The 26,696-nt window shown below is 37.7% G+C and overlaps 1 protein-coding gene across 16 annotated transcripts in view; it reads right to left on the bottom strand.

Annotated features, from left to right (window-relative positions):
* Positions 1-15,998, bottom strand: part of R3HDM1 (R3H domain containing 1) — a 61,220-nt gene extending 45,222 nt beyond the window's left edge. For 8 of the 16 annotated variants that reach the window (XM_087884405.1, XM_034424203.3, XM_034424210.3 and 5 more), the window contains exons 1-4: positions 15,860-15,998; positions 13,863-14,073; positions 2,511-2,552; positions 1,934-2,023 (exon numbers count right to left, since the gene is read on the bottom strand). In XM_087884405.1, coding sequence (XP_087740531.1) covers positions 1,934-2,023; positions 2,511-2,552; positions 13,863-14,033 — 303 coding nt within the window. In that variant the 5' untranslated portion in view covers positions 14,034-14,073; positions 15,860-15,998. Of the gene's footprint in view, positions 1-1,933; positions 2,024-2,510; positions 2,553-13,862; positions 14,074-15,859 lie in introns of those variants that run through there. The other 8 variants (XM_087884450.1, XM_087884471.1, XM_087884485.1 and 5 more) reach the window with 4 other exon arrangements.
* Between the last annotated feature and the right edge of the window lie 10,698 nt (positions 15,999-26,696).

Below are 26,696 nucleotides of genomic sequence, written 5' to 3'. Positions count from 1 at the left end.
CTTTAAACACCTACATGGCTTGGGACCAGGCTATTTGAAAGACAGCCTCTCCCCTATCAGATCAACTTGTCCCAGCAGAACAGGAAGGCAAGGTACATTACAGGTCCCATCTATTAGGGAAGCACACTTGGAGAGGCCACATCATTTTTAAGAGGAAATGTAATAAGATCTTTGCCACTAGAAGGAACTAGATAAATTTGCCTAAATGACCCTGGCAGCTTCTAATAGCTAAAATGATCCAATAAAAAAAAAAAAAGTTAAAAACCAATATAAAGACATATGAAAACATGAGAAACCGTTTAGAAATCAAATCATCTATAAGACTGTTTATCAGTTGCATCAAATATGGAAACTTCCCATGATGAAAACTAACTTCCAGAATTTTTGGCCAGGTGGGCCTTTGCTGACAATTCTGGAACTTGAAATCCACCTCAATTTCAGGAGACCTAGTTGTGGAAGGCTGATATAAATGAATAGAATAAGAAAAGGTAGTTCCATATAAGTACTATTGCTTTACTGAAGTAAAAAAAAAAGACCCTTAAGGATGTCATTCAAAAAATATATGAGTATACATTTTCTGCATAATTACCCTGAAGCATACTGATTAAAATAAATAAAGTAAAACTGCATTCCAATATAGCTACTGGTATATTTCATTTTATTGTTAAGGAAAATAAAAGCCCTATCTGTTGATCATTCAGGGCACTGGATTGGATGGTACGTCACTCAGAATTTAATCTTAAAATTATTTCTAGTAGGTATATGAAAAATGAATCCTGGAAACCAAAATTATTATTCTGCCAAATAAAATGTGGTTTCAAAAACCCTATTATTCAGATGGATTCTGAGAACATCTTACTCTGTCAAAATTAATATTTCTTAAATAATCAGATGAATCTCAACAAGCTTAACAAAGTTGACTCTAATATTTTCTATTATACTTCATTTAAAATAATTTTCTAACATCTGTAATTATTTATTTGACCCAGCACTTAAATACCAAAACTGTTCTTTTAAATGAATCCTACATATTCTTCATAAACATATTAAAATAAACAAATACACATTGTAAAAGCATACATCCAGTTTTCCATATTACTCTGCCAACTATCGGTATTCTAATTTAATACTGAATAGAAAAAATAAATTAATTCTGATAGTGAAGCTATCAGAATAAAAAGAATATACACAAGACTTAACACTTTCAAGTTTTGGAAGCCTGTGTTAAAATAATCAGTTTATAGCCAGTGGCTTAATACAACTTGGTACAAGAAAAAGATGAACATATGCAAATTGTATTTAATAAAACTACTACAAAGGTCTATGATACAAATGTATTTGCTCAATACATCCACAATCTTAACACATTTATATGTAGGACTCTTCTATAGATATCATGCAAACTATAGTTTGCTTTTTGTGAAATATTGTATAGGTTCATAATGTTATGCCGTAGATACTAGTGCCAAGGGAAGTTTCACTACAACATAAGTGAGATTCAATCTGATTGATACCATTGCTTTAATTCTAAAGCTGTTGGACTGTATAATGCAATTTTTTTTAAAGCTGTAGTGCTACATTTTGATACCAATTCCACAAAATAAATATTCCAAAGTATATTATCTTTTAAACCGCACAACTGAATGTAAAAGACAATCAGGAAGCCAAATGAGAAGATATTTTTTTCATTATCTTGGGGTAGTCACATGGGACAGCACATGAATGCAGATGTGTACTCAGCTAAATATTTTACAATGGTTAAGTCAAATATTTAAAGTTCAATCATCAGTTTGTTGACACTCATACAGATTCAGTAGCATGCTCCAAATAATACATCTTCTTGCATTCTCCACCCCCACCTTTCAAATCATTCCCAAACATTTTTACAGAACAAAACTGAAAGTAAGAAATCTCAGAACTATTTTATTTTTACCTGGATGTCCTGCGAAATTTCAGCTGTGGGAGGTGGAGGAGATTCTTCACACACAGCCAGGCTCCGAACTAGCTTTAATTTTGTACTTGACTAAAGAAAAGTATTTATAATTAAAAACTACAGTTCACAGATATTTTTTTTAGTTATCTTGCGGTCAGCTACAAAACAAAACTGCTTACTTAAGGATGTCAATGACTTTCAACACACAGTAATGTATTATTTGGGGGCAAAAGCACCCCCCAAAACGCAAAAAAATAAAGTAAAAATAAAACTCTGATGTCCATTTAAGTTTTGAAGTCATCACAATATCAGCAAAAAGCAAACTACAGTTAATGAAAAAAAGAGGGTTGAAGCAAAAAGCAGCACTATTTTCTCTGTCTAGCAACATCAAGCCACCAAAAATATAAAGGCCAAGCAAAAGCAAACAGTTAGGCAAATCATAAATCCAAAAAACAGAAAAATACACTTTGGTTGCCAATGAAAGAAAGAACAAAACTAATTTTCAATAAACAGCCAGGCTTCCATCAAGCATGAAGACTACCTTAGCATGCCAGCACAGCACACATGTCTACTGTACCTTTGACCTTTTTCCTGTCTGTCCAAAAGATTGCACTGGCCGCTGAATGGTGAGCACAATAGAAGAGAATTTGCATTAAACGTCATATACTGGCTGTGTAAGGGATTTGGTGTGCACAGTAGAACGAAAGCAATTTCATGGTGACCGTTAGTTACAGGATGATCCATCCCATGAGGAAATGCAAGAACATCCAAGACCTCGCTACTGGGATTGGACTTGCCGTGTGTGTGTGTGTGTGTGTGTGTGTGTGTGTGTGTGTGTGTCCCACATTGCCAAATCCTTGGCAACAGTTTTGCCTGGACACTGAAAAATTAGCAGACTTCAGAAACCATTATGGTTTGTGAGACGGAACACACTCCAGCCACAGAGAAAAGGCTTCTTTATCTATTCAGGTAAGGAGGCTGATGAAATAATATGAAATTGAAATTTTAAAACATTTGCTCATCTGTGCCAACCACCACTGGTAATGTCTAGTTTCTAAATGACAAGGCTGATACTTGTCTTTTTTACCTTTTACAACTTTCTGGAAAATAGACACTATTCTTATCTCCTTTCAATATATTAGTCAATGATACCTTCATCTTTAGGGAGTGTTGTTATGCTTAAAGGTGTTGAACTAATCTATCTTTGGATAGGTTAAATTAACTGCTAAGGCTACACCATTAGGTACAATTAGAGATTTAGAAGTGTTCTACCACAATATGAAAAATGTCCTTAAGTGTCACATCAAAACTACCGTTTTGTGAACCATAAAATTCCCGTCCGCCATTCAATTATAACTTTTCCTCTGCTCCTAGGGGAAGAGACTGATGCACTGTCTGTAATATTTGTAAGCACTTTATAATAGTTGCCCTTCTTACTCAGAGTGCTTGCAAGGAAAATCATATGGGAACTTTTATATATATAGATATATAGATAGATATATATAGCCATGTTCCACCTACGTAAACCAAGATATTATGCAGCCCTAGGTGCATAGGTGGAACCTAGGTGCGTAGGTGGAACCTGGCTAGAGAGAAATACACATAAAACCTACGAAAAAGAAAGAAAAACATATATATATATATGCTCTTGAATTCCACAGAAACAATATGAAATAGCACTGTTCCTAGCAGATGCTTAATAAAAATGTGGAAACCCACTCAGTTATTCAAGAAAGTGTTAGATCCAGAATGAGAAATAGCTTCAGCCACATTTCCATAGTACAAAAATTAGGCATGAGTTTCTCCATCTACGTATTCTGATGGATAATCCATAAATATCTATTAATTCTCCTTCCGCGCTTATTGATCCACTCGCACATAAGAGTTAGTGGTAATACTAAAGCAGGCTGGTTAATAAGAAATGCTAACCAAAACTCCAAGTTACCAGAAAGCTTGCTGAGTAATCCTCGGTATTAACCTCCATTTTAGTTCGCACAAAGATCACTGAAAGAAGAACTAAGAAGTACAGAACATTTTTTCCTGAGTGGGCATGCAATTTTACAATATACAATAAAGAGAAAAAAAAATACCAAATGCTTACCTAAGCATAACATACATGGTTATAGCTTTAAAAAAAACCCTCTCTCACACACAAGCATGCAGGCAATGAGATCAAGGATATCTGAAGACATTAGAATAATTAAAACCACTACAAAATTGTTTGTGACTCTTATTATGCTAGATAAAAAAAACGGCTTCATACTTGGGTGGACTATACTTATATTGTGTCACATCATTCACATCTGCATTATATAGGATGAACACTGATGGTTTAATACTGGAGTCAGCAACAAATGCCCATAAATATTGGATATGCTTCTTGGCATCTCTCAAAGACCCTGTCTCTAATAATTAAATTTTATTCTGTTGTAAAGATTGAACTGAAAACAGATGCATGGCTTATAGTTGCTGTACCATCCTTCTCTTCCTCTCATTTCAGACAGACATATTCTCCAAAAAACTAAGGAAGTAGAAGCATGGTAGAAGGAAGCCTGTTTTAATCCAATCACACCAGCTATGGGAAACAAGCAAGCAGGCTGTTGTGGCCCGTCAGCAGCCTGTGCCGTTGCTTGAGATGTGGACAACAAGCCTTCAGGTGCCTTCAAATTGACAGCACACAAGGGCTCAACGGAGTTCTAAATATTCCTTCACCATACCCCGGACTCATACCTGGAGAATTTCTTTGTACTACAGGTAGTCCTCAACTTACAACCACAACTGAGCCCAAAGTGTATGTTGCTAACTGAGAAATTTGTTAAGTGAGTTTTGCCCCATTTTATGACTTTTCTCATCACATTTGTTAAGCGAATCACTACAATTCTTAAATTAATAACACAGTTGTTAAATGAATCTGATTTCCCCACTGACTATGCTTGTTAGAAGTTCGCAAAAGGGGAATCACATGATCCCGGGATACTGCAACTGTCACAAATGTGACAGTTGTCAAGCATCTGAATAAATCATGTGACCATGGGGGATGCTGCAACGGTCATAAGTGTGAAAACTGGTCATAAGTCACTTTTTTCCAATGCTGTTACAATGCTGTTGTAACTTTGAATGGTCATTAAATGAACTGTTGTAAGTTAAGGACTACCTCTACTGTGCAGTAGCTTAAGCCTGTCAGTCACTGTTTTACTTGTCTTGATCCAATACATTTTTGCTTTTTGCCATAGGGCAAGTAAAAGAATGAAATAAGTTACAAAATAGTGACATTTCTCACAATGATCTTTCTTCTGATTTTACGCTCTTTCTCCCTTTTAATTTTCTCATGTTAATCTCTCACAACTATAGAAGAAAACAAAAAGCAACCCCAACTCTATTTCTCACACTTTTAACAGTTGATTTGATCTAATGCATTGTTAGTAGGCTTAGTCTGAAAACAGAAGCTGACTTTTTCAGTATGCTTATGCTATGAAACACCTACGTCAAAAAACTCAGCTGAAAACAAAACTTTTTTTTTTTTTTTACAGAAGACATGAAAATTATAATAGGAAATCAAGCCAAATATGTTCTCGATCTATGATTATTGGAGCAAACAAAAGCCCCAGTCTCTCTCTAGGCAGGAGAAGGTGAATGATTGAATTCAGACTGCACTAACCATGTTGTGCACATCTGGTTTCCAAGCCTGGTCTACTGCTGCTTTAATGAGCAGCTTTTCCCAACATTGTTTTTTTTTTTTTAATGTAGCTTATTCCCTGGGTCCCCACAATTTAAAGAATGTAAACATAGTTTACAAACAACTATTTTAAATCATAGTCATAGTGTGGCTTACGTTGAATGCATAAATCAGGCCAGTGATCTGCTACAATAATTGTGTTCCTACTGACTGAATCTCTCCCATTACAAGCAGATGAATTTAACAGTCTCATAGTACTGGTTCCATTTTCAATACTCTTTTCAGCATTCAAACGAGCAAAGGGAAATCATTTACGTAGCCTGGAGAGACTACAAAAAATCATTTACTCTCTGGGGTAGATCATATCAATTAGTTATTAGATAAAAAGCTGAAAATACAAAAATGGTTATTTGATATCCTTCGCTTTAGAGAGGGACTGCAGAAGATAATACGATGCTACTTCCAAATCAATGCGAGTTTAAAAAAAAACATGTAAAAGCATCAGTATCAATCTAGTAAATTCTGAAAAAAAGAGAAAGATTCATTAGCTCAGGGAACCAAACTCTCTTCAGGAATTCATGCAGGCATCGATATCACACAAAAACATCACCTTGGATACAAAAGGAAAAATTCTGCTGCAACACCAGACATCATTGATGAGTATTAGAAATTTTTTAAAAACTTCATTAACGCATTTAGAAAGAAGCTCTGTGCCCAGAAGTAGCAGACAGTGTTATGAGTTCAATAGACTTTTAGGATTATTTATAATTTATTATTTTTTGAATGAAAGAAAAGTTAAGACTGCAGGCTGAAACACTTCTGCTGGAGCCCATTCGACTCACAGAAATGAGGTTTCCATAGTTTTCCAGAACTAATCTCACAGCTTCTTATTAAGAAAAAGCCAATGTCAGGTTTCACCCTTGCTTTTATAAGGCAGTGGTTTCCATCTTAGCTGCTTTCAGATATGCAGATTTCAGTGCCCAGAGTTCTCAGAAGTGTCCATTTGGATTTCAGAAGTCCTCACCAGGAATGGATGTCAACAAAACACCATCAAAGTAGCCATTAAATCATGGGGTTGCCTCACCAGAATGATATAGTCAATCAATTGAACACAACAATGCATATCTAGCTTACAATTACTGCAAGAATCAGAATCAAGGTTTCAGAATCAATCCTAAATCTTGCTTTTGCTCTATGTACTTGTTTCCTGGGGAAAGACAGTTTTTACTCATCAAGACAGCAAATAATGCAGCTCCAAAGATAATGGCTCAAAGCAATAACCACTGTCAAAAAATAAATGGAATCAATGAAAATGCATCTTGCCTGACGCCGCAGTGCCCATCAGTTATCACAAACTTAAGTGGTCCCTTTTGCCTATAGTTGTGTTAAAAAAACATTCAGTGTTGACATCATTAAGGAGAAAAATAACTCTATTCCTAAGAATCTTACACATAATGTACCTGCCTCTATGCCCAAAGTAACTAACAAAGGGAATACATTACAGTAACTGTATAATTTATATAAGGAACAGATAGCCTTTTGAAGGAGGAATTAAAATTTTCACTTTGTAAATTATTTTCGCTATCAAATAGGGAATTTTCTATCAACAGAAAACTTAAAAGCAAGAACAATTGCTTCTTTCAGAGCATTTCATATCTCAAGTGAAAGTTACCTCTGAAATACAGTTTTCCCTAACAAGAATGCTCTATTGTCACATTAGCTAAAAATAGGATAGGGCAAAATAAATATCCAAGTGCCACAGTAATAGAGGTGAAAGGACCAAATAAGATAACCACTTTTCACATTGCTTTCTTGCACTTGTGTCAGAGGCACTGAGGTACTTTCAGGTTGAAAGGATTAGCCGGTGACATCACTGTTGCCCTGGGGACACCCAGTTGTGGGGCTTTTTTCATGTCCCCAGCAGGAGCTGGAGCGAAGGATGGGAGCTTAACCCTGTCCCATAGCAGCACTCAGGTCTTGAACTTGGGCTTGCTAACCTCCATCTCAGAATCCTAACAACGTGAGCTACCATGCTCCCACTTTTCACATTAAAAATACCTCGGGCAAGGCATATTTATTTCTTTATGGCAGTGGTTTCAGCATAATCATTACAAGGCAAATTTATAATTTAATGGTATTTATTGATAACAGATGCTCCAGTGCCACAAGGCCTTTCTGATTCCAACACTGAAGCTTCTCAAATATAGGCAGTCTTCTCTGAACATTTATGTTGTTTGTTTGTTTGTTTGTTTGTTTGTTTGTTTAGGAATGCTTGGGGAAATTGTGTTATAGCCCACCCTAAATGATTCATAAATAATTAAGCTGTATTCAACTGTCTTATATGCCAAATTATATAGTACAATATAGGTACCTCTATTATTACCTCAAGTAAAAAAAAGAAATATTGAAAATCATGAAATAATGTAGAATTCAAACTCATAACTTTAGAAGCGTATCAACAGGGATCAAAGAAGACTGCCAATGTTGACTTTATATCATTAAATAAGAAGATACCGGGTGTACATTTTTACTATTTTCTTGTGTGTTTAATGTCAGAGAGAAATACAGCATAATTCTATTTATTCAGAAGTCATCTCACAGCTTTAGATGGGATTTTCTTTTTAATAACTATTTCAGGCATGGCACGCATAGTAAGAAACTTTTTAAAAAATGACCTGATTATGTACCAATGTGAATCTAAAGCACCAGTAAAACAGTTTAAGCCAACAAATTTAACTTCTGGAAAAAACAGCTGAATTGATTTATGAAAGGTATTATGGACTATTGATAGATGAAGGCATCAAAAATGATGTTGCCTTGGTGACCAAACATCTCTATTTTGTTCTCATGCTGAGCTGCAGAGATAATCAAAACCTCTGAAGCAGAAGCTTTGAACTTTTATTAAATTTTATAGGAAGAGAATGGGACAAAATTTGAATATAGCTGCACTAAAGAAACACTGGAAGCAATTTTAAACTGAGTAATAAATCAGAAACAAGACTATACCACAGCGGTCCCCAACCTTTGCAGCTTGGCGGCCCAGCTGGGGGGGAGGGGGGAATTGGGCTGCACGAGCAACGGGTCAACATGCATTTGCAGCTTGACTTGCACAAGTAGCAGGCTAGCATGCATGCACAAGCATACATAGCTCAACTGCAGTTGAGATGTGCATGCACACTGGGCCACTGTTCATGGGAGTCTAGCTGTGCGTGCACATGTGCTCCTGCCCGTTGCTCATGTGGCCCGGTTGCAAATAGGCCACGGTCTAGTAGTGGGCGGCAGCCTCGGGGTTGGGGACTCCTGCTATACCAGATACATGAGTCTTGCTTTGCACCTGAGTTATTATCAAGGAAGGTTGACACTGCGTTATAGCTGATCTCTAAGATCAGTAGTCCAATATAGCCAAACACCTGGACTCCCAACACAATACTCCGAAAAACTTTCTTTGACTACAATTAACATTGTCCAAACATTTAGACAAATAATAGAGTGACCTAGTGAATATTTTGTAATATTATATTTTAGGGCATAAATTACCCACGGCACTTGTAACTTAAGATATATTTGCAAAAAAACACATTTTTAAATATTTCAGTGAACAATTTATAGAGACACAGAAAACAATGCTATATATATATTTACCTATTGAACAATATCCTTGCTTATCAATGGTAATTGGGACAAGAATTTCCATTGCTAAACAATGCAGTCTATAAAGCGGGTGGGTGTTGTGGCATGAATGCAGATGTATGGGGGGGACATGCTACAGCATGAGTGCAAGCTAGTGAGCAGATGCCCACCTGGAGCTGCACTTGTCCTGTTGTCTAAGGGGTCCTTGGGAGAAAAAGCGGTGAGAGTGAGAGCAATTTACCAGGGCAACTTGTGACCTCCTGCCAGCTTCCCCATTGACTTGCTTGTGGGGAAGGTTGCAAATGGTGATCATGTAATAGTAGTAAACCATAACTACTTTAACTGCAAGGCTGTTGTTCAAATTGCGATTGTGTGACCTCAGGTCCATTTGTAAATTTGCCTTTTGCGATTGTGTGACCTCAGGTCCATTTGTAAATTTGCCTTTGAATAGTCGTTCAATGAGTCGTCATAACTGTACCTCAGTTAGACAGATGTGAGTCCCTCCTTGTGAAGTGGGGTCATAGGGTACAGATGGGCTTGCTGGTCGCGTACCTGGCTCCCTGCCACGTGGTGACAGCCCTGCCTGAGCTGCTCAACATAACAGCCAGGGTGGCAGTTGATACCCCCAGGCTTACGGTCATGAGGGATTTCAACCTGCCATCCATCGGTGAAACGTCTGAGGCAGCTCGGGAGTTCATGGCTTCCATGAAGGCTATTGACCTGACCCAGTTAGTTCATGGCCCCACTCACACGGGAGGGCACACGCTGGACTTGATTTTTGTCTCTGGTCAGTGGCTGAATGGCCTGGATATAGGGGATGTAGTGATTGAGCCCTTGTCATGGTCAGATCATTCTCTCCGTCGATCTTCAGACCACTACAACCCGCTGCAGGGAGGCGGAACCGACCAGATGGTTCCACCCCAGGTGCCTGATGGACCCTGATAGGTTCCGGACGGAGCTTGGGCCATTTCCTGAGGTTCTGGCTCACAACCCGACTGAAGACCTGGTGGCCACCTGGGATAGGGCGGCTGTTGGAGCTTTGGACCATGTTGTGCCTTTGCGGCCTCTGACCCGGCGCTGATCTCTTGGCTCCCTGATTTTCTGAGGAGCTGAGGGAGATGAAGCGCCAGAAAAGATGCCTGGAGAGCGGTTGGAGGGCTAGCCTTTCCGAATCTGACCGAACACTGGTGAGGTCTCATATTAAGACCTACCTAGTGGCGATAAAAGTGGTAAAATTTAATTATTTTTCCGCTCTTATCGCGTCTGCAGATAACCGCCCAGCCACCCTGTTTAGAGTGACCCGCTCCCTGCGCCATCCGGGAGCGCGGGAAGAACCCTTGCAGGGTAGAGCAAGTATCTGCACGATAAAGTCGCTCAAATTCGGGAAGGACTGGACTCCGACTGGGGAGATTTGGGGGGGGGAGATGAGGGCGAATGGTCTTGAGAGTGTTATCTGGGAGGAGTTTGACCATGTGGCTCCCGAGGACGTGGACAGGATTCTGGGTAGGCTTAGTGCGGCCACATGTTTATTGGACCCGTGTCCCTCCTGGTTGGTGCTGACTTCCCGGGAGGTTACATGTGGCTGGCTCCAGAGGATTATCAACGCTTCTTTGAGTGAGGGTTATTTTCCCACCGCCTTGAAAGAGGCAGTGGTGAGCCCCCTCCTCAAGAAGCCCTCCCTGGACCTGGCCGTTTTAGCAAATTATCATCCAGTCTCCAACCTTCGCTTTGTGGTGAAGGTTGTTGAGAGTTTGGTGGCGCGACAACTTCCCCAGTACCTGGATGATGCGATCTATCTAGATCCACCCCAGTCGGGTTTCAGGCCTGGGTACAGCACGGAAACAGCATTGGTTGCATTGGTTGATGATCTCTGGAGGGCTCGGGACAGGGGTTGTTCCTCTGTCCTGGTCCTTTTAGATCTCTCAGCGGCTTTTGATACCATCGACCATGTTATCATGCTGCGCCGGTTAGAGGGGTTGGGGGGCACCGTGCTGCGGCGGTTCTCCTTCTTTCTCTCTGACCGGTCACAGTTTGTGTTGGCAGGGGGACAGAGGTCGACCTTGAGTGGGGTGCCACAATGTGTGGGGTGCCACAAGGGTCGGTCCTCTCGCCCCTCCTGTTCAACATTTATGTGAAGCCGCTGGGTGAGATCATCTGTGATTTCGGGACGCTGATGACACTCAGCTGTACATTTCCACCCCAAACCACCCCAATGATGCCCTTGCCATGATGTCCCGGTGCCTGGAAGCCGTGCGGACCTGGATGGGGAGAAACAGGCTCAGGCTCAACCCTGCCAAGACCGAGTGGCTGTGGCTTCCGGCGTCCCGATATAGTCAGCTGGTGCCATCGCTGACTATTGGGGGTGAGTCGTTGGCCCCCACGGACAGGGCTCGCAACTTGGGTGTCCTCCTGGACGCACGGCTGTCCTTGGAAGAACATGTGGCGGCCATGGCCAGGGAGGCGTTTTATCAGGTTTGCCTGATCCGCCAGTTGCAGCCGTTTCTGGATCGGGACTCCTTACGCACGGTCACTCACGCCCACGTCACCTCCCGTCTGGACTACTGCAATGCTCTCTACATGGGGCTCCCCTTGAAGAGCACCCGGTGGCTCCAACTGGTCCAGAATGTAGCCGCGCGGGTGATTGTGGGAGCGACATGGCGCTCCCATGTAACACCTCTCCTGCGCGAGCCGCACTGGCTTCCAGTGGTCTTCCGGGTGCGATTCAAGGTGCTGGTTACCACCTTTAGAGGCTCCATGGCTTAGGACCCAGGTATCTTCGAGACCGCCTTCTGCCACCAAGAGCCTCCTGCCGGCCAGTACGCTCCCACAGAGAGGGGCTCCTCGGGGTGCCGTCAGTCAAACAGTGTCGGCTGGCGGCCCCCAGGGTGAGAACCTTCTCTGTGGGGGCACCTGCCCTATGGAACGAATTGCCCCCGGAGATAAGGAGGATTCCAGATCTACGCACCTTCCGCTGCGTCCTCAAGACCTTTCTATTCCAACAAGCCGGGCTGGCCTAACTCTTTTAACTGAGTAATTTAATTCTTAATTTGAATTTAAATTGTGGGTGTTTTAATTGTCGTGGGCCAATACTATTTAATTTGTTTTAAACTATTTTTAAATTTTGTATTCTATGTATTTTATCTTCAGCTGTTCACCGCCCTGAGGCCTTCAGGAGAAGGGCGGTATATAAATTTGAACAATAAATAAATAAATAAATAAAATAACCCAAGGACTATCTGTATTTTGTCTCGCTCTGTCTTATCTACATCGATACTATGCTTTCAGAAATAAGCAATTTGCTCTGCTTCTTGCATTTCTAATTCACTATCATGACTGGAAAATGATTTCTTATTAACAGAGGACAGTTTTTGGTTTAGCTGCTATTGAGCAATAGAACTGCAGAATTTGAGTTTTGCTATTAACATTTTGAGAATCTCACTCTTCAGAGAAAGGCAGGTGGCAATTCTTCATCATAAAATAAAAAGTTATTTCCAAAGATAAATATTATGGTTATTGAAATGGCAGATAATGTAAAAGGCTCTTCAGGAATTAAATAAAAGAAAAATATACTCATTCATAGAGTCTTGTGTCACTAACAATATATTGGGAAGAAGCACGGGGGAGGAGAGAAAAGGAAGTTGATAAAAGTATTGACAAGATGGATTCCAGAATACGTACTAGTTGTTGCTGCCCCAGACTTTTGGGCAATGACAACTCTTAAAAAAAAAAGAAAAGAAAAGAGGGGAGTGTAGTATTCACCAACCTTCTTGTTTGTACAGGACTGTTTGGAAAGAAGGTGAAGTCTTTTCTTAATTGCGTGGGAGTATGGAAAAGAAAAAATCATAAGGAGAGGCTCCTAATCAACCTTACCTTCTACATGGCCGATATTTTTCTAAAACCAATGCAGAATTCCAGAAAACGTAAGGAAGTTAAGGAAAAAAATAGATGTTTGACTAAGCAAACATGCCAAAGCTGCATAATAAAATACTATTATATAGAAAAGCAGAAAGTAAAAAAGGCCGCAATCAAAACTAGCCATTCATGGTTTTGGGAACAATTCTCTTTAGATTACTCACTCACTTAAAATTCTTTTAAAGAAATGCTTAATGAAATTAAACTGCTTTGGTTAGGAATTGCAACTATGAAGTAGAAAGCTTAAATTTAAATGAAATTAACCAACCTGGTTTTTTGGTTTTAAAAAGCATGTATTTCATATTTGAAATGAATGTTGATCAATTCAGCATGTTTTGGACTTCTGATATTATATTAATATGATGACTCAACAATACAAAATATATATTGCTACCAATACACCCTTCTTTCCCTTCTGAAAAATGTACACCCATATTTTCAGACCTACTTAAAAAAATTAAAAAGCACAATAACAAGAAAAGGGTAGATTAAAGCAAAGGTGCAAACAAAAGGGAATCACAGTTCGTGCATTTTAACACCAACAAAACTGACTCAAGTATAATTAAGAGACATCATGTTTTATTCTATGTTATTTATTTGTAACTATTTTTATCCTGCCTTTGTTCACAATGGCCTACATTGTTTTCCCTCCTTCCATTCAATATACACCACACCAGGATGAAAAAATAGGATGGGAGACATTTATCTTACCTGTACATCATTTTTATTATCGGTACATTTTTCAACTTTTTCTGCTTGAATTTGCTCTTGACTTTCCGATCTTACGAAGTGTTCCACTGCAGTATTGTCTTTTATTTCGGCTTCTGAACATTTCATTGTATCACCTTCCTCCTTTACTCTAATCGTATCAGTCATCCTCATTAGAAAGGGTTATTTTAAAAATCTAAAGGAAATATGGAGCCTGGAAAAAGAGAAGGAAAAGGAAGAGGAAAAGGAAGAACAGGGGTACCATCATTAGTACCTGCATTAGCTCATTTCAATAATACATGAAAAGATCAATTTCAAAAGGCTGTTTAAAAAGATTTAGGTATGAACTAAGAATTGTTCACTTTATTAGCAATCACAAACAAAATATTTGCAAGAATTAAAAGTGACATTCAAACCCAGGCAATATTAAACTTAACTGACATTTCAACTTGACATTTTGAATTAGACTTAGAAAGTATCATTTGATTAAATACCACCTATATATTATGTAAATTAAAATAGAGAATTACGTCCAGACTTGTACGTCTGCATATGGAAAGCTAGTATTTCTTCTATTCAAACTCCTTTTTACATGTAATCCTTGACTTGCAACTGGTTGTTTAATGACTGTTTGAAATTACGATGGTCTCGGAATACAACCCATAAAGCACTTCCTGTCTTTGTAAAACATAGTGCTACCCTTGTGTGGTCACATGATCACCTCTGGGTGATTGGCAACCTGTTCATGTTTACAACCTGCTGTTGTACACCCCACGATCATGTGATCACCATTTGCCATCTTTTCTGTCTGCATCCCCAGAAAGTCAATAGGGAAGCCAGCACGAAAGCAGCGGAGCTGAGATTCCCTCCCAGCAGAAAGCTCTTTGCTGGGAGGGAATCTCAGCTCTGCCTGGAGCTGTGATTTTGCCCCCACTTGCCAGGCAGCTCCTTGAGAGTGAAAGGGCTGCCTACCAGGAAGGAATCTCAGTCACTGAATAAAGGCTCTCAGCAAGACTATTCACTAGAAAGAACTCTGTCCCCTCAAAGGACTAAATTTGGGTCACACTGCCCCTATATAAGGGGAGCAGCATGCTTCACAAATCCATTGGCAACAACTCTCTGTTCACCTTACCATCATGTTTCTCAACTCCTTCAAACCTTTTGCTGTTAAGAGTTCTGTTTGAAAATATTTTAGAAAAGATAAATAAAAGACTTACCTGTGCATCTGATTTCCTGGGATGGGATAGGAGACTGGGATTGTGTTTGTTGAGCGAAGCAGTCACATGGTGTCTCACTTAATGACCACTTTGCTCAATGACTGAGATTCCAGTCATGATTGTGGTCATAAGCGGAGAATTACTTGTATTCAAGTCTTGTCAGAAGGCTTTAAAAGCTTTCCAAATCCTCATTTGAAGGAATACTTGTAGTTGAACAAACCAACAAGTATTATTGGTTCCATCCAATGCAGCAACCCTACACATACGTTAACTCAATAATTCAGTAAGTAGAGTGTGATTTATGGATCTCTTGCCCTTAACTATGGATTTGCCAATTAAAGTAGATCAGCGATAATTGTTCTTGTTAAAAATAATTTTGAGGGGAAAATAGTGACGATACAAATGTCTAAAGTACCAAAGCAAAGAGGAATCATCACTGTTTCCACGGCAAAAATTATAAACTTTGGGATGTGGCTGTCCTGCTAAATTGTAATCTTTGGACCAAATAGCATCTCTGTTTTAATTATACTTTGACAAATGGTACTACACATTTCACAAAGATAAATCATTATTTATTTCTAAAACATCAAACTATTTGTTGGTTATACATTTACATTTTTAAGCCCTGCAGTCTGCAGTTTTAAACATAATTACTAGAAAATAAAGAGTTCACAAATGCACTGAAACCTTTGGAAAGAGGGTTTCAGATCTGCATTGTAAACAGCCTCCCTCCTTCTATATTAGAAAGGCCACATAAGCAATTTAAAGCTCCATACTACTTGCCTGGTGTATCCTGTAGATCTGTGATTGTGGTCCCCCACGAAAATAAAATAAAATAATCCAAGGATCTTTTTCACAGTCGTCAACCAAGATGTCAGTTGTAATGATCCATCTGGAATCTGAAAGGTGTCCCATGTCCTTATTACTATTGGAGACCCCTGGGCTGTATTATACTGTTTGGCATCAGCAATACCATTCCTTTTAGACACCTAAAAAAATGTTTAAAAATTAACAAAAAAAAAATTTTTTTTTTAAAAATAAACATTTTAACTGTATTTAATTTTTTCCATACCTATTCAAAAATTTCCACTTAAAATTGTATGATTTTCACAACTTTTCTACAGCAGTCCTTAATATATAACTTGCAGTTAAATTTAAATATCATTATTACATTAGTACAGCAATGCATTACAGAATATTGGGCTGGAAGGAGTTAGTGAATTAAATTTCAAATATTGTTCTTATTGTTGAGATTCAGACTCTGTGATATAACCCAATGATAATGGCATTCTTCAAAACTTTTAAGTAAAGACATGCATTATATGTTTCAATTTAAATAAGATACTTTCAGAAAGGGCTTACAAATGCTACTTCTTTCATTCTTCACTTTCACATATTAAGTGTAAACCAAAAGGCTGAGTTAATAAGACATCAGGGTTTGAAAATGATTTGAGACCTTTTCTTTAAAAATCAAGGTAAAAAAGCAGCTCTAACCTAAATGCAAATCAGAGAGAATTCCACAGTAGCATTTTCTTTTCCTTTTCCTTTTCTTTCCTTTCCTTTTCTGTTGTGGATTTTTTCCCCCTGTATAATTTTAAAAGTTCAGGATTTTGGCCAATTTCCAGAATGTGGTCTTATGGAAGTCTTGTAATATTTTTTTCAGGGTGATGATTAACGTTTAGATTCAAATTCAATAGATCAGTTCCATTTGATCCATGCAGGTAGTCAAGTGAAATCTAATATTTTCTTATGATCCATGAAAAGACCACTTACTCTCTCTTCCCTTTCAACATACCTATCGGAAATCATAAACCTAATTTATTTTGTGGGGATTAATAAGAAAGATAAGAATAATCTCATGATATACCATCTATGTTAGGAAAAACATGTACATATTCCTTTAACAGAAAAGAATTCAACTATGCATGATAATTTTTTATAATTAATTAATTGGGCATAAACAGATAACTTAAAGTCTGATAAATTCAACTGCTGAGCAGATAATAAAAAGAAAATGATTACAAGTAACAAATACAATTTGCTGATTAAAGAAGATGTACGAGATGATCAGGAGAGACTGAGGGAGGGGTCAAGCATGTCATCAGTTTGGAGTCCCTTTTGTGCACACAAGAGATCTAAGTCCATCCCTCCTTGAATTCCGTGGACTCTTCTACTGTCAATTTGCTTTGACCGTTAGCAGTTCAGATTCTTGTAAAGAGAGTTAACATACAATAAACCTGTATATTAATTTAAACCGCCTTGACTCCTGACTTCCCGCACATGATAGTAAGTTTTAAGTTTATGGATTCTATGAATACTCCTAAACAGATTTAAAACATACTGAATAAAAAACATGACAAAAATAAAGAAAATATCTACTTGACAACATGAGGACGTCAATTATTTATAGATGAAATTGTCTACAGGAAAACAACTCTTTAATGTCTCAAAACTGTGCAATTTTATTTCTTCTCTCTTTTAAAATATCACATCGATTTCTTCCAATCTGATGTAAATGCAACTGAAATCCAGAAGCCATCATTTATCTTGAGAAAAGCAATGAGATCTCTAACTGCTCAAAAGCTAATTTCCTATATTCAAACCTACCAAATTACATTACTTTATATATAGTCCATCTCTTTCTCATACACACACACAAATATATACACAACAGACACACGCACACACATATATACGTGTGTGTGTGTGTGTGTGTGTGTGTGTATAGATAGATATATGGCAACTTATTTTTTTTCAACATAGGAAATCTCTATAGAGTATAATTTCTGTATCAAACTACCTCTCACAAAAAGGTGTTATGTGCTACCGGTGCTATCACAGAGCAGAACTGTCCATTGGTTTGTCCATCTTATTAAGAATTCAAGTGAATTGGATTAAAAATTCAACTGATTCTATTAGATCACATTTCATGGGTAATCATGAAGACTACTTCTAACAGTGAATTGATGCTGGGGAACTTATCTAATTTGGATCAAATATTACGCTTAGGCTGGCTAAAACTAGGATGTTTTCTATTGTGCTATCAGTGCGTAGTTTTGTTCTAAATAACAGGCCCATATCATATTTTTCCTTAAAAATATAATTACATTTTTTAAACTGCAGGTATTCCTTGGGTTACAACCATTTGTTCAGCATCTATTCAAAGTAAAATGGGGACAGACGGACGATGACGGATGGGTCCTTGAAGTTCCATACATAACAGCATCCTTGAAATCATGGGATTGTGAGTCAGGGGCTCGGCTTTCAATTGTGATGTCACAGTGAACCACAGTCAAATGATAACAATTTCTGATGCTGCCAACTTCCCACAAGCAAAGTCAATGGGGAAACCAGCAGGAGGTCAGAAGTCGTGATTGCATGAGGTCCTCACTTAACAATGGGAACAGGACTGTGGGAATTGTTGCTAAGCATCAGGGTCATGTGACTTAATGCTTTATGACTGGATCACTTGCTTATCAATGTAGTTTCTAATCCCAACTGCTATCGTAACCCAAAGACTGCCTTCATTGCTTGTTTAGATTTCTGTCAATGCATTCATGCACAGGAAAAAAAGCAGTGCTTTGTATATATAAATCAAGGCAGTTGGATTGCAGTTTCTTTGTACATTTGGATTTCAAACTTACCCAGCAATTAAAAGTATTGTATCCTATAAAAATATTATGGCATGTAGATGATAGTTTCCATTGGTCAATAACATGCTAGTTTTCAGTTGCAGTACTATAGCACAATGCAAAGAATACTCAATATAAGGAAAGGAAAACAGTTTCAGCTGCCGAACAACAAATAAAAGATTAGAAGTGTTCCTTACAGCAGAGGGCAGTAAAACTCTTCAACATCTCAAATCGTTCAAGTTGAGACTTGCTAATCAGAAGGTTCAAACAGTAAAAAAACCTCAAATAATTATAAACCCCCAAATTATAAATCATTACATAAACCATCAAAATATTTATTCAGTTGCTATTTCTTCCTATCAGGTTAGGGTTGCTTATTATATTATATATAACTGTATACAAAGACAGAATTAAAATTGCAAGAATAAAATGCATTTCTTTTAACAGAGAACAATTTATTTTTAAATAAATGTGAAAGATGGAAGGCTTTGGCCATATATAAGTGAACAAACTTCATTTTTTAAAATGTTACAGTACTATAAACAATGACATATCACAATGAAGGAAAAGGAAGTAGCTGAAATTCTATAAAATTAGAACTATTGTCCGCATCCTCTTATAAGGAAGGTATGCTCATGTGAAAAGCTATAAAAGCTTAGCCAATATTTTGTTGGCATAACATTTTGTGACATTTATAATAGAATCAACAAAAGATGACATTCTTCTGCTTTTCTCTCTTTTCAGTTATCTCTCTAATATAAAAGAAGCATTCATTTTTCAATGGTTAAAGAATTCTGCAATATTATTTTTCACAGATTTTTCCTTCGCTAATCTATTTCATAACAGAAACAAAATGCTTTCTGTTACATAACTAGTTCCAGAAATTTCCTTTTAATTTTTAGCATTATGGCTAAGAAAGTCATAATGACCATTTTTTTAGTTTAGCAGATAGCATCTTCAGTATAGCAGGCAACTCGGTATTCAAACACCTGTCTTTGTGTCCGATTTTACAATTTAAGTCATAGGTTTATATGCTTTTTTTTTTAAGCTATTACTTTAGCAAAAATAGGCCAAGGCCTATTACATTTTAGCTGCTACACATACATTTTAGCACATACATTTTAGCTGCTTCAAAATTCAAGAATAATGAACAGAAGGTCTCGGGAAGCCTTGGGCTGCTACTCAATGCCTAATTATTACTTTTCCCAAAGGATGCAAGTAAGCTGCTGAGGGATTCCAAAATTTGCCTCTAATCAGGGAGGCAACATTTGAGGCACCACAACATACCTGGATTTTGAAGGCCATGCTGTGAATGCTGTCAGAAAATGGTTGCAATGTGACAACTTGCCAATTCACAAAATGGTTTACACAGGTAGTCCTCGACTTACCACAATTGAGCACATTTCTGTTGCTAAGCGAGACAGTAGTTAATTTGCCCCATTTTATGACCTTTCTTGTCACAGTTGTTAAGTGAATCACTGTAGTGTTAAATTACAGGTAGTCTTCGAATTATGACAATTGAGCCCCAAATTTGTTGTTAAGTGAGACATTTGTTAAGTGGATTTTGCCCCAATTTACAACCTTTCTTGCCACAGTTGTTAAGTGAATCACTGCAGTTGTTAAGTTAATAACACAGTTGTTAAGCGAATCTGGTTTCCGCATTGACTCTTGCTTGTCAGAAGGTCACAAAAGATGATCACATGATCCTGGGACACAGCAACCATCATAAATATGAGTCAACTGCCAGGCATCTGAATTTTGATCATCTGACTGCGGTGATATTGCAAAGGTCATAAGTGTGAAAAAGGGTCTTAAGTCATTTTTTCTAGTGCTGTTGTAACATTGAACGTTCATTACATGAGCTGTTGTAAATCAAGGACTACCTGTATTTCTGGCATGGCCAATCGTCAGACATCCACTTGTAAGAAAGAAAAGCAATGATGTTGTAGCCTGCCTTTCCCTATGGTTGCCCAGCATGCTTTCCCCCATCCCAACTCACCTTTACACACAGAAGACACTTTCATGGAATAAAAGGAATGGGATTCACGGGTTTTAAATGTATAAAAAGAAAAGCACCACTGAGAAATATGAGCACCTGCCACATTAAAAACCAATCCTGGCAAACAGCTCTGCATACTCAACAAAACCAGCATCTTAATTTTGAATGCAGATTTTAGCCTATGGAAGGAACGTCCCTCGCAATGAGAGTCTGAGCCCGTGAGGAGCTATTCAGATGGCTATTTCTCGCTTGTCTGACATTTAGGCTGCTCATAACTATTGGACAGAAGACAAAACCTCTCCTGAGCACCTTAAAATCTGATTTTGATGGAGAAAGCAGTCTTTCCAATAATTAATGACCCATTCCTTAGGTGCATTTAAAAAAAAGAAGAAGAAGAAACCAGATCCCACATAATGCTTAGGACGGCGAATAACTGTTGCTTTAAGTGCAGTACTATTTTCAATTTGATAATTGGAGTTTGAGAAATTGTATTTCACAGCACCATAAGGAACTGTGTGTGAGTCATAATGCAAAGAAACATACTGCACTATTGTTATCCCTGTTCTAAAATGCAGCAGAAGCTGAATACATTACACTGGGAACATTAGACCGTCTAGACGCATTAGCCAAAAAGCACACCAGCTTCTTTCAATATGCCCCTCGGATTAAGTAAAATGGTGCACAGGGCACAGAGAGTGCAAGAAAGTATTTGGAAGGTTTTCTTCTTTTCTGGATCCTAATATTATCCTCTCTCTGGAAGTGGAGAAAGTTAGGCTTGATGGAATGTTTAGAAACATAGAAATTCTATTTCTATATTTTTACTTCACTTCACTCTACTCTATAGGTAGTCCTCGATTTATGACCACAATTGAGCCCCAAATTTCTGTTAAGTGAGACATTTTTTAAGTGAGTTTTGATCCATTTTATGATCTTTCTTGCCATAGTTGTTAAGTTGGTAACCCAGCTGTTAAGGGCATCTAGCTACCCCATTGACTTTGCTTGTCAGGAGATCGCAAAAGGTGATCACATAACCTTGAGATACAGCAGTAAATGTGAACCAGTTGCCAAGCATCTGAATTTTGATCATGTGATCATGGAGATGCTGCAAAAGTCATAACTGAAAAAGATCATAAATCACTTTTTACAGTGGCATTGTAACTTTCAACAGTCACTAAATGAACTGTTGTAAGTTGAGGACTAATTCTATTTTCTTTTATATTACATATTACATATTACATACTCCATTTTCTATTCTATTCTATTCTATTCTATTCTATTCTATTCTATTCTATTCTATTCTATTCTAGAGTAGTGCTCAATTGGGGCTTTGGGTCCTTTAGCTTTGATCAGCTCAATTGGCATTTGTTATATTCTCCACTGCTTCATTTCTATTTCTAATCTGGAAAAACATGACAGCAAAAGAAAATGTGACAGTATGTTATCAAATGTAGCATCAGCTTGTTTAGGAGAATGTTGGCTGGATTTAATTTTTTTAAATTTAGATATAATAGATATCTAAATTATATCTAATATAAATAAAGATATAATCATGATGGATGGCAAAAAGAAAAAAGAATGATAGCTTAGCCATTGTTGTCAGAATCAAGACGCAATGACTAATTCAAAAAACAATGGCTAAAGCAAACTGCAATTTAGCACGATGAATAAACAGATAAATGAGGACTGGAATAAATTATGTCACTTTTCTTCAAAAGTAAAAAGACTGAGACACACCCTATAATATGTGATGTCCAATTCAGTTCTCATTTCCTTGCATAGGCAGTTTTAACTACATAGGTGTACAGTTCAAAACCTAGTCAATACAATTTTACAGTTTACAGTATCATCGTTTCTGTTTTATTTTATTGTTTCATGAGAATATCATGTGCAGCATTAGGTATAATGCAGTGGTGGGTTGCCCCCGGTTCGCACCGGTTCTTTAGAACCAGTAGTAAAATCAGCAGGAGGCTCCGCCCACCAACTCTGACATCATCAAAACGCTTCTGCGCATGCGCAGAAGAGCGCGCAGCCCCGCTGCGAGCCGGTAGTAAAGGTATGTAGAACCCACCCCTGGTATAATGCCTCGGTAAGATACTTGGGATACTGCATCCAGTTTGGTCGCCACAATATAAAAAAGATGTTGAGACTCTAAAAAGAGTGCAGAGAACAGAAAAGAGCAACGAAGATGATTAGGGGACCGGAGCCTAAAACATAAGAACAGTGATTGCAGGAAATAATTAATCAGTGGAACGACTTGCCTCTAGAAGCTGTACCCCAACACTGGAGGTTTTTAAGAAGAGATTAGACAACCATTTGTCTGAAATGGTATAGGTTTTCCTGTTTGAGCAGGGGGTTGGACTAGAAGACCTCCAAGATCCCTTCCAACTCTGTTATTCTATAATTCTGAGAGGTAAATAGGAGAAGATAAGAGTATTAGGTATGTTCACCACCTTGAGTTATTTATAAAAATAACAGGCAGGTTTAAAAAAACCTTTAAAAAAAAAAACCCTGCAATCCTATTTAGGCAAGTTTTAGCACCCAGTTTAACTAATTTATAAAGCAATGTCTTGTCCTTTAGTAAAAACAATGCTCTAATGTTCCTTACAATTTGATTGGTAGGATGTTAATGCCATTAAAGCCCACCTATTCCCTAATTAGCTGAAAAGCTTAGGTAAGAGTTTGTTTGCCATTCTCTCATATGCCTTACCACACTCCAAAGCTGTAACCATGGAAACTAGAACAGGAAAATGCTAAAATCGAATTATTCATTGCACTATAAATAACATTTTCTAGAAAAAGCAGAAAGGAACATTTGTACTTTAGCACTTTTTCCCTCCTTTCATATACTCAACTTGCAATTATTCTCTGTAACAAACCTTCAAGCTATAGAGTTTACTGTTAGTTTGGAAGAGAAACAGAGCTAAGCAAACAAGTTATTAGTATTTATTATTAACAAACATAACTATAGTAGCTGATATATTTTTTAAAACCCCCCACACCATTTATAGGCTATTTAAGTCGACCTATGTGCTTCTTAATTGCATAGAATATTGATGCTGAGCAGGAAAACATGAAGGAAGCTGGAAAGCAGGCAAGGGAGAATTAGACTGTGAAATATTTAACAGCTGATTCTGGGATTTAAAATTGGGAGGATGCAAGCCAAAAAATTAAGCAATAAAATTCTTCTACCCATGCTCTACATCAAGATGCTTCACGAGATGGTTTTCCCTTTTAACCACTCTTGAATTGTCTCACTCCTAGTCTATATTGATCAAAAACCTTCTAGCATGAAGGAAAGAGCAAAGAATGCTTTCCTAGGCTGGGAAATCAAAACTCCTCCAATTGGTATTGAAGTGTTGTTCCCAGTAAGTCCAGATGGCTATACTGGAACTAGAGCTGAGCAACATCTGATTTCCCACTCAGTTCTAAGCTTCCATTAGAGCCCAGGAATGCAAGGAAGAGGGGAAGTATGTTTCCCGTCAGCCCTCCATCCATGTAAAGACTAAATACATCTATAAGGTTCTGGTTTGCAGCTGATTGAAATGTTGAAACAAAAATGTGACTTCATAGACCAGGAAGGTACTGTGTCTGTTTTGAGGAAAATGGAGCAAGGGCTACTTTTGCCAAGTGATGCCCTCTTTAAAAGCACAGATCCAGCAGAACATACAGCAGATCCGTAACACACTTTAAAATGGTTAGCTGAAAGCCACTCAAAATATTAAAATTACAAAGGGAACAAAAAAAGCTAAATGTCATTTAACCACAGTCCTCCAAGTAAAGAGATTTCCTGGAACAACAATAGCTACACCAAATATCTTAAGATTCTAACTAGGACATACACTTTACAATACGGAGAAGAAAAGAAGAGGTAATCACAAAGAGGTAATCATGCATAGCTTCTCCATCTTATTTTATTCTAAGCCATGTTGATCTTGCTATTTTACAGCATTGTACCTGCAGTTTTAATATGTTCTAAGCAAAATACCATGCGTTTCTGAACTGGCTACTGTAAATATTTTTTTCAGAATGTAACATAAACAGCATTTACTGTAACATTTAAAGATCAGTTATATTGTACTTCTAAATATCATAGGTCACGACTGATACTTGGATAGGAGACACCAGAAAGACAGGAGACGCAGGACTGGGGAACAGACTGAGAAGTACTGCAGAAAAAAATAATAATCCTGGAATAACACAATGGCCGTTCACTACCCTGTGGTTCCAAAAATAAAAGTTCATGAAGAAATCCATGAAGTCATTTGGAACTGAGCTTGACTACAAACATGTATTGGTATCCATCTGTCATAAGCTTCTAGAAATATGAACATTCTCTGAACTGAGGTCAGTCAATCCATTATTGAAGATTGGGACTAAGGAGTCTTTTGCCCTTTAATGGATGAAGTGTGTTAATTTTAATATCAAAGTCAAAATATCACAAAGTCCGTTTAATGTCCCTGATTTTTTTTTCCTCTATCACCACCGTAATTGCCACTTCCATATTCCCAAATGTTTCCCAAATGCTTAAGTTTACTGATGAGCAAGGATAGGAACCTTGTCAGGTCACACTCTATTTATATTTATCACAGCACTTCACATTTCTAGCAGCCTCTTTTTAATCTTGCTTTTCTAAAAGAGGATTATGAACTTTTGTTCATGTACTGACAGTACTCCAGTTAGTAATTAAATTATATTCCTATATTTAATATCCATTTGTAGTGGTACATCCCTTTGCAATTCCCGCTGTCCTATTTGTAAAGCAACATGCTTATTCAGCTTTATAAACTGTCTAATGGCGCTCAACAAGAGAGGGGACTAAAGGAACTTAATTCTTGCAAAGCAATTTCATCGAACACCTTCTGATCCTACTGATTTAAATGAGAAAATCGAAAACTGCTTAAAAGTGTAATTGGTACCTAGTATGTAGTGTTTCTCTATGGCTTGATGCCTCTGCAAAAAGAAATAGAGGGTAACAATTTGTCCTTCACTAGGATGCCAATCTCTAGGAAACTTTAAAAGGTAGGAGATATTCCAATTATGATGGGTCCTTGGTGCTCTCCGAGCTTGGTTGTTTTATTGCAGATGCTTCATTACCCAAACTAGGCAACACCATCAGTGCTAGTCAATTATATTATATTTCAATTATTTGAGAAAAATGGTTCAAGAGGAAGAGAGCTCAATTTATCAGGGGATAATTGCTGGATTCTGTCCTTTCCTACCTAAATTTGCCTTCTCAAATTAGAACAAATAGATTTGCCTTGAATTATTTATCAGATTGGACTAGAATCCCAAGCAAAATTAAAAAAAATATATCTTGATTTCATGTTGCTCTTACTAACTATATGAGTAACAACCAACAATAAAGGATAAAACTGAGGGTCTCCAAATCCCGGTGTAATTCAGACACCAGAGCAATATTGATTGATCAAATTTCTCCTCTCCCTCCCCTGCAGCCTTCATAAATCTACTTGGTGGGGGATGGAGGATCTACAGGAGTAGATATTAGCAGCAGGTGCAGGGACAAGAGGGGAGATGAGAGGAAGGGAAATTCCTGTTCTACAAGCAGACGCCCATTTGCATATATCAAAACACCAAATAAATTATCATTTTCTATAATATCATGGTAGCTAACTTCATCAACCAACAGAACCAGTAAAGCAATTCGTTTAAGAAAGATGACAGTAATCACTAATGCTAATGTTCAGATATAAAGGGAAGAGAAAAAGCATGTAGCTTTAGCAGCTGACTTTCTTATCAATGCTGCTTTTTATTTGTATATCACTATGACAATATATTATAATACTGTACATGAATTCATACTTTTTGAATAAAAGTATTAATATTGTATATGATGTACATGATCTATTCTTGATATTTATTGGGATCTCCTCCTGTACTGTCTTCCATTATCAATTTTGATACAAAATATGTCCCTTCCACAAACTAGTGTGCATTTAAATCAAGTATTATCAAAATCCAAAATCAAACT

The sequence above is a fragment of the Pantherophis guttatus genome, chromosome 1, assembly GCF_059756535.1.
Source record: "Pantherophis guttatus breed Tessera chromosome 1, ASM5975653v1, whole genome shotgun sequence".
NCBI classification, from domain to species: domain Eukaryota; kingdom Metazoa; phylum Chordata; class Lepidosauria; order Squamata; family Colubridae; genus Pantherophis; species Pantherophis guttatus.
This window is presented reverse-complemented; position numbering and strand designations above follow the sequence as displayed.